Raw genomic sequence first — 8,754 nt, 5'->3', positions numbered from 1 at the left:
CAGGTTTGCCGGGGAAGGGGGGGGGGGGGGGGGGGGGGGGGGGGGAAGAGTGGCTGAAACCTAATATTAATTTTCTAATGACTAGTCATTAGTACAGCATGCAAAACTAAGCATGCTACACAGGCAAGAACCACCTATTTTAATTTTTACACCACCATTCATAGATTGCCATTAAATAACAAAGAAAGGGTTTCTTATGGGAGAAGTAGAAGTAGGATGACTGACAGTTGTCAAGAACACAATTACGGCTTGCCTTTGAGTTAAAATGCACTACGGACACTGTACAGTCTGTACAGTACTACCGCAGAAATTCTGAAGTTAATTATATTCCCTAAAAAGGCTGATTTAAGGTAGGTCTGTCCTGCCTTAAGGCAGGAATCCTGCCTTTCCACTACTCCACTTCTTGGATTGAAAAGTATTCACACAGTAAACCAAATCAGGAACGAGCTATGCCTGAGAACTCAGAGTCAGCTGCTAGGACACCAGAGAAAAGAAGAGAACTGGAGAGACAGGACTGCTTCTTTTGACAAGTAACAGCTTACAGTATCTGATACAACACATAAGACTGGTGATCAGTCTGTGTCCATTGCTTGAAGAGATGAAACTGGACTCAGGTCTCAATCACTGAACACTGATGAATGCATAAAATGGACCCAGCTGGTTCTCAGTAGAACCTACATAAATTTAGTACAACTCAACGCACCAAGTGTGGACAGAATCAACTACAAAACAGTGACAGAAGCTGGATTTGGCCATAAGCAAAAGTATAGAGAGACACGCTTGCTTAACAGTTGCACAGCAAATTCATTCATCATGTGATATACTACAGAAAGACATTTGAAAATTGTACAAGATAATGTAATTAAGATTATAAAAACTAACATGCTAAGAAGAATTCACGTTACAAGCCTGTATTTCCCATTCCACTGTAGATACAGAGAACGAGATCCAAGCTGGGAATGTTCAACCTTATTTTTCACTGCAGCTTTTGGATACTGAATTTTGTTTTTCAAAAGGGGAAAAAAGTCAACTATATGACATAAAATAACATTGTGCCCTTAACCAAACAGCACACTTGATGAGGCTAGAGCTCCTGTGGAGCACTGCGTCATTCAGGGAGGACATAACAGATTCATAGAACAGGCCCTTCATTCCGAAACTACTTGCCAAGATGGAAAGTTTTACTCAAGTTACAAACAGCAAATACTAAGAAGTTTGAAAGGATACATATACAAATAAGAGATGCAGCACATATGCCTGCAAGTCATAGTAGGAACAAGGGCTGCATAACCACTGCTGTACTGCACAGTCATGGTCACACATCCTATTAACCCTATGCAGGTACTCCCTACAGTCCCCCTAGTCTCCTGCCTGAATGCAGCCTTCAACCCACCCCTAGGAAGATCCAGTCCTTCCAAAATCAAGATTGATTTTCACTTCATACCACTGCATAGACTAATTGGAGGACAAATTTCAAGGTGTTTTGTGTGGGTATGGGTTTTTTAATTATATTTGAAAAAACCCACATCCTTGTGCTTATACAGCGCTTAATATTTAGGAAGATTCTTCTACCCCCCCATGCCTGAAAGAAGCAGGTAATTGCTTTCTGCCAAAATAAAGCATTCTGTGAGGATCTGAATTACTATCAGCTCAGAGTAAAAGTCTGGCTGAAAAATACTCTCTACTGCAGGAAATGAGAGTAACATTCACATTTAGACTATTAATGCATTAACAGCTTTGATATCTTGTTTGAAAGTTCAGACAGTTACTAGCCACAGCTTGAAAGCAAGATGTTTGCCCACAAAACAGAAGGCAGAGCAATCCAATTGCAGGTGGAGCTGACGGGGGATCTCCTACTTGCACACTCATGCCATAGGTATGGCAACAGTCATCACCTCTCCCCAGCCATACGCACAGCCCCAAGATGCTGCTCACGAGAAGATGGCAGAGCAGTTGCCGCACCTGCACTGGTGTCCCATTATTTCAACAGATCCTACCAGTAAGGAAGAAATACAGCACACTGCATCCAGCCCAGAGGCTGCCAACTAAATTACACCACAAAAGATTGACACACACATTTACAATTACAATGCAGGCAAAAAAAGCACAGAACAACTTCAGTGCTCAAATTTCTATGTCAGCAAATGTTGATGAGAGACGAACTGTGAAGTTTGTGTTGTCTTAAAGAAAATGCAAGTCTTAAAGAATGAGTTTGCTTATTTATTCAATAGTAGTTCCTAAAACACATGAAACTTTTCAGAGACCCCATTCATTACCAGTGACCAATCTGAAACACTAAAGTTGTAATAGGTTTCTAAATGCAGTTTTTGATAAATACAGCCTACTTAAGGGACCTCCTTTTGAGACAACTCAGACTCTGGTAAGCTATTAGTATGCTGTCTCATCAGCTGACCCTCATATATGAAATGTTATTGAGCACATATTTTTACAGTCTATATACTTAACCCAGGGAAGTTGCTGGAAACAGATACCACACAGTATGTCTGCCTCAGGAATTTTTTGTTGTTGTTGTTTAAATTGGACTTGCACCCCCTCAGGATCACTGAATAAAGCTGCTTGCCTTCATTGGACAACTTCTCAATGGACTCTGCGTCCACAGAGCTGCTTGGAGCTTTGTGGCTGCAGAGCTGCAGCATGCAGCACCCACATTCCCAGCTGTTCTCTCCCTGATCCGATCTGGGCTGACAGGGAATGACTTCTGTTCCCTCTCAACCTGGAGAGGGACCGCTGTCCCATGAACGACCCCTGCAGCATGCCAGGCAGTCCCGGCAGGGAGGAGGGATGAAAGCAATATTGCTGTTGAGCTGAGCAGCTTATAGTGATACTGGCTGTATGCCACAGCTGGCTGCAAGATACCTCCTTCCTCTTGCACGCCCTGAGTGGGAAGAAGGGGAATCTGAGCAAGGCCGTTAGAATAATATTCAACCAGCAAAGAGGCAGCAGATTCAGGATGACCAAAAGACACGCAGAAACACAGCCCTCAAAATATTATTATTATCAGTAGTATTATTATCAGCACCATATAATACCTTACAAATGAACAATATTTCTGTGACCTCATAAAGAAGTACAGTGCATTTCACAGCTTACTCTGCAGCCGTTGCACACATGGTGATATAGAAACAAGTTTTCACTAGTAGCTTGAGAAGTCAGAATTTATGTGATGGCAAAAATTGGAACTTACAGGTAACCAGCATCTCAGAGGACCTGGAAAGATGATGCATCAAAATACAAGATATATCAGTGGAACTTAGTGTTTTCCACAAATCCATACACTATTGAGCTGAAAGAGCTCCAACAATCTTCCTATCATTAAAGCCATCTTGTTGCCAATTCTTTTACACCCCAAAGAAAATTTCTTTAGTAAACTGAAATACGATCTAGGCTGACTTTTACATCTCTAAGTTTCCTGAAATCAGGATTTTACAAAGATTTATTTTCTGCCATGTCAATTTAAGTAACACAATTTATTTTGCTAATGTATGCTATTTAGCAGGTTTTGAAACACTAAATTTTATATGAACAGTGGCTAACTAGTACCAGCTAAAAATACCAGTATAGAAATGTAAGCTATAAGCCATGACTCCTGCCAATTACATTTCAACTTAGATTTAAACCCGCTCCACTGTAGCTATGCCAGATTTCAGTAGACTGACCTGGCTGGCTGCTCCAGCCTTCCCTACACAGCCAACTAGCCTTTTAATACTAATCCCCTATTCCTTTGACAGCTTTTGGAGAAAAACGCTCTTTCCCACCGTTGATCTTGAAAATATTCCAGAGTTTCCAACCAATTTTACCACCCTCCTAAAAGTCAGCATAAGCAGACAGCATAGTGGCTTCTGCTTGGACACTTTAGTGAACAGAAGCTTTCTTTGGACCTCCTCTTGTGTTTAACCTCCCACATTCTCAACTCCTAATTTGAGATCCAATATGTCAGAATAAGCATGCCTGCTCCTTAAAAAAAAAAAAAAAAAGAAGTGATGAAAGGGTGTCTCCTTCCCATCAAAACTGATCCCACTAATAGGATTCCATTCCTGAAATCCTATAGCATGCTCCACCAGCTCATGATGAAGGGCTAATCTTTTCACCTGCTGGAGGCAGCAGTCAACTCTTGAAAAACAGGGAACAAAATCAAGAACACATGCATTGTCTCCATTTGCTTGCATGGAGCAGTCACGCTCAGCTTTTTGGAATGACAAACTGAAGAGAGGTTTAACATGCCAAAATAAAGATTTTCAGAGAGTCTCCTCTTTCATACTGTTTAAAAATCACGTCTATTTTAGGTCTTTGGTATTGTGGTAGTTGTTTGGCCCAAGCATCTCATCTGCACTGAACTAATTCTGTACAAATATTCATGAGCATGTTTAACAAGTTTTAACAAATAGAGCAGGCATCTTGCCAGTCACAGCTGAATAGCAATGAAATCTAAAACACAGACATTCAGGAAAAAGTTATTCATTATTTCAGAAGTGGGAGGAGATATTTGTGTTATTTATTTTACAATATTTCTGTAACACCATAAGGATTAACAAGGAAATATCCAACCTTAGCCAGACAGCCAGGCTTAAGGAAAACACACACAGCATAAGCATCATTACAGGTGCACTTGTAATAAATCATCATTTGCTGTTTGGCAAAGAATTTGCATTTTAGCATTTAGCATAGTTCTTAAACTTTTTCCCAGTAGAGTACTTCGAGGTTTTGTTTGTTGGGTTTGTTTGGGTTTTTTAAATAACCTGTTTTCACTCTGAATACTTTCATTCCTTTAGAGGTGTACTCTATTTCATTTTAAATTATTTCATGCCTCAAGGCAATACTAAGAATTTGAATAAGAAACTGAATCACATTCTCAGTATTTCAGGCTCATTACATCCATATTTTAAAACAGAAAGTGATATTTTCTACACTATCACCCACATATATCTTTAAAAAGAGAGAAAATAAACAAGATATGCATGACTATTTTTCCAAACCTTTTTGAGATATCATTTGAAAGTGTAGTTTTTAGAAATCTCTTTGATTTATAAAGCAAGAAGTTCACACACAAGCATGGAAATTTAAGTTTAAATGCTAGCTGTACCTACTTAACTTTGACAGCCAGGGATCTCTACATTGCTTTCTGTTATCTAATAACAGTGTTCATGTTTTCAATCATGTTACTATGAACATAGCAGTTTCATTTATTCCCAGGAAAAAATTAATCCTGATCATCTTAAAAACAATCATTTAACTAGGACATACATATCTTTCTTTCCATACTTTTTCTTGTGTTTTGGTTTAAATGACTATTAGGCAGGATACACATTCCCTAAAGTTATACTCCTTTTGGTGGGCCACAAGTTGCTTAGAATCTTACTTATAAGCTTGTATTTTGTTTTCCTAGACCTAGAACCCTCTGAAATTCAACTGAAGGTCATGAGTTCTGTAGGAACATAATTCAGGAACAATCACAGGTTACTTCATGATTTAATGCAAATTTCATGACAAAGCAAGAGTATGCTAAACAGCGAACTGCAAGCTTATGCTTAGTGTATTAATTCAATAATTCAACTGAGAAGTTGCAATCAAGTTAATTGTGTCAAGATAACTTTTATCTGTGGTAGTAATTTTTCATGCCTTACTTCGTATGTGGAGTTACCTCAAGTTGATTGAAGAAAAACACCAGAAAAGCCAGAAGTCCTTTAAATAGTTTGTTTACCAACAGAAAGCACAACAGAGACAGAAAAGAAACAACAGTCATCTTTACCAAAAGCCTGCACAGAAAACTGCATGGTATCTTTTGAATTACAGTAAACTGGCCCCCATCCAAGGAATAACTACAAGTCATCTTAAACAAACATAGTATGAGGAGGACTAGAGGGCTGCAATCCTTAAATTGCATTTGAGGTTTTCAATACATTTGCAGAATTAATCTTTTTGTTTAGGAAAGGCAAATGCTCAGTACAATTACACTGTTCTATATCAAGGACAAAAGCAATTAATGCAAGCAAAAAGTTACCTTTACAGCTGCTGTCACTGCAGCAGTTGCTGCCAAATTCAACCCTTGCCTTCCAAAATTCACCATGGTCTCATAGCCTCTTTCTTTGGCTTGTACGATGTACTCGTCAATCTCCTAAAAGCAAAACATACTTAAATTTTAGAGGGCTGTGCATAAAAGTCACATTACCCCACAGTATTATTTTTCCACCAATAAAGGAAGACGGAAGAAATCTTTAAGAAAATATTTAATGGGACAATTTCTCTTGCCATCATATACTGATGTTCCATTCACTTACACTCTCTCATTTAAAAAAGGATTATGTCCGGTCAAACAAGAAGATAAAATAGATCACTTTTGTCCAGCTCAAACATTGCAGCTACATAGCAAGTTCCTTACAGAGAGTAAGCTTAACTTGTCAGACAAAAGTTGCTCAAGAAATAACATGCTTAAGATGAAATCCGAGAGCTCCTTAGAAAGGTAGAGTCAGCTCACAAAGAACTTCTAAAGCCAGAGCTTTGACATAGTCAAGCACCAAGGACAATACAGTCATGACATTTATCCCCAGCTGTGGTAAATGCCTGGAGTTGGAGATAAAGGCTTCAAGGTAGTTCACAACAGCTAACAGACTACAGGGAAAAAGCCCTTTAGCTTATATAAGTTGCAAACGATTTACAGTTCAACCTTCAGAAGGTCAAGATGACCTTACTGTTCACGTCAGTGGACATGATGTCAGCTACCTGTTTTGCCTAATAAAGGCCAAGCCCAGCACTGACCTTTATGAATGCTATTTTCTGTACTGTGAGTTTTTTTTCAGTGGTAGTCTTCACACCTTTGCTAATCACTCTTTCCACACATCCAAACAGGATACTGAAAAAGAGCTAAGCAGATCTGTGGTCCTGTCATACTTTAGCTAAAGCTAAATATCCTTTAGCTATTTTCTGTTTGGGTGTTTCCTGTTGCAGACTGGTCTTCCCTTAAACCTCAGCAGAAAGTCTCTCCTCTTATCCTGTCAGTTTGCACATCAGGAAAGTCATTGATGTCATTCGTCCTGAGAAGTTTTATTACTAAGTTAAGCTAGAAAAAATGGTAACATGAAGAGCTGTTGCTGAAACTGCATTCATGCTTCTGCACAGAGTACTGCACATGTTCTTCCAGTAGAAAGTCAAACTGCATGACTTCCACTCAACTGGACTCCACAGAGTGCACTCCTTAAGTAGACCAGAGAACACCAAGCTATCTCATCGCAATAGAAAGTAGTGCATTGTCTGCTCATATAAGTTAAACGGAACCATATATATGGACAGTCATATGCACTTGCCTCTGGAGTCCAAGTTCATGCTGACTGGTAAACCAGTAACTGCTTTTATCATGTATCTAGCAACAGTTAGTATTTCAGCACATGGTATTTCCCTATTAGGTATTAAAAACATAAGAAATTATTTCTTACCCTTTCTTTAGAAGAAAGAAGCGGGTGGAGAAATTTTCTGTAGATTAAACTTGCCCCTCTAGTATATGGGGAAAGGAGCCAAATAACAAAAGCTATCTTCAGTTCATAGTAGAGTGGAAACCTACAGACAAGTTAAAGGTTGCATGAAATCAACAACTGCAGGAAGAAAATGCACAGTAACTAACCATCATTAAGACCTCTCTTCAAATAACACAATTACATATTAGCATACAGGATTCTTCACTTACAAGAAGTTGTATTAGACAAAAATTGAACAAGTTAGACCTATGGATTTATTTTAATTGACTGTACTGTCATTTAACAAATTGAAACAGTTAATATACTTGCTTTGCATTATACATTCCTGCAGAGAAATTATAGTTCATCGCTTTAAGAGTTCCATTCCCCTATTCAGTTTCTACCACAAAAGTTCAAGTTTTACAGTCCCTACTCCCAGTGACAGTGTACAGCAAGCTTGAAACCAGATGTTATTCCTCACATACACTGAGATCTTTTCCTGAAAGAAAAGGGCTATCAGCAAGCACAACTTCTTTATAAAGAATTACATCTTTACAAATCAAAGAACATCAGAAACAAATACAGTTTCCTTCAGAGATCATAAAAAGCAGGGTCTTACCAAGAGACTGTTAAGTCAGTTATTGTTTCAGTAACTGTATAAAGAGCAAACACAATCCAATACATCATCCAGCGAACCTGAAAATTAAAACACCATCTTCAGCAAGAATTTTGATTTCACCTTTACACAGAATACACTGTACACCGTACAGTCAGTTCAGAGCTGTCAAAGCAATACACTCAACAGTACCTCAAGTCTGCCTCAACTAGGTTTCATGTGAAACTATATCAAGGTTCTAAGGGTTTTTTCTGTTCATAAGTAGAACTGGTGGCAGCTGCAACAAGGTAAGTGAAATGGCTGGGTCACCAGAGTCACAACCTCACCTAGGCTGGCTTCACAGATTTGATTCTGCCTCTAGAAAGCTTTAGTGATAAGAAAAAAAACACTGCAAAGAGTCAGCAGATTATCATAAGCATGAAGTGCAATTCCCACTCTAGCACTAAAGAATATTTCATTCTCTTCCACACTCATCCATATGTTTATACCACACACACAAAAGTCAGCATTAGTAAGTCAGGTAGCCCTTGCTTTCATTTCACAACATACGTTATTCAGCTATACTTTGCAGTTAAGTTCTAATTTAATTCTATTTATATGCCAAGAACCACAAAATTCTTGTGAATAAGAGAGCTCACATGTAAGCATCTTAATGCTTCAGGGGTTTACGTC

The 8,754-nt window shown here is 38.7% G+C and overlaps 1 protein-coding gene across 3 annotated transcripts in view; it reads right to left on the bottom strand.

Moving 5' to 3' along the window:
* REEP3 (receptor accessory protein 3) overlaps nt 1–8,754 on the bottom strand; it is a 40,648-nt gene that overhangs the window by 6,895 nt on the left and 24,999 nt on the right. For 2 of the 3 annotated variants that reach the window (XM_010567908.1, XM_010567910.1), the window contains 3 exons: nt 8,086–8,162; nt 7,449–7,569; nt 6,020–6,133 (listed from right to left, as the gene is read on the bottom strand). In XM_010567908.1, coding sequence (XP_010566210.1) covers nt 6,020–6,133; nt 7,449–7,569; nt 8,086–8,162 — 312 coding nt within the window. Of the gene's footprint in view, nt 1–6,019; nt 6,134–7,448; nt 7,570–8,085; nt 8,163–8,274; nt 8,452–8,754 lie in introns of those variants that run through there. The other variant, XM_010567911.1, reaches the window with a different exon arrangement.

This window comes from Haliaeetus leucocephalus, unplaced genomic scaffold (assembly GCF_000737465.1).
Source record: "Haliaeetus leucocephalus isolate CR32 unplaced genomic scaffold, Haliaeetus_leucocephalus-4.0 Scaffold229, whole genome shotgun sequence".
In the NCBI taxonomy this organism is placed as follows: domain Eukaryota; kingdom Metazoa; phylum Chordata; class Aves; order Accipitriformes; family Accipitridae; genus Haliaeetus; species Haliaeetus leucocephalus.
The sequence above is the reverse complement of the archived record's forward strand: the minus strand, read 5'-3'. Positions and strand labels throughout refer to the sequence as shown.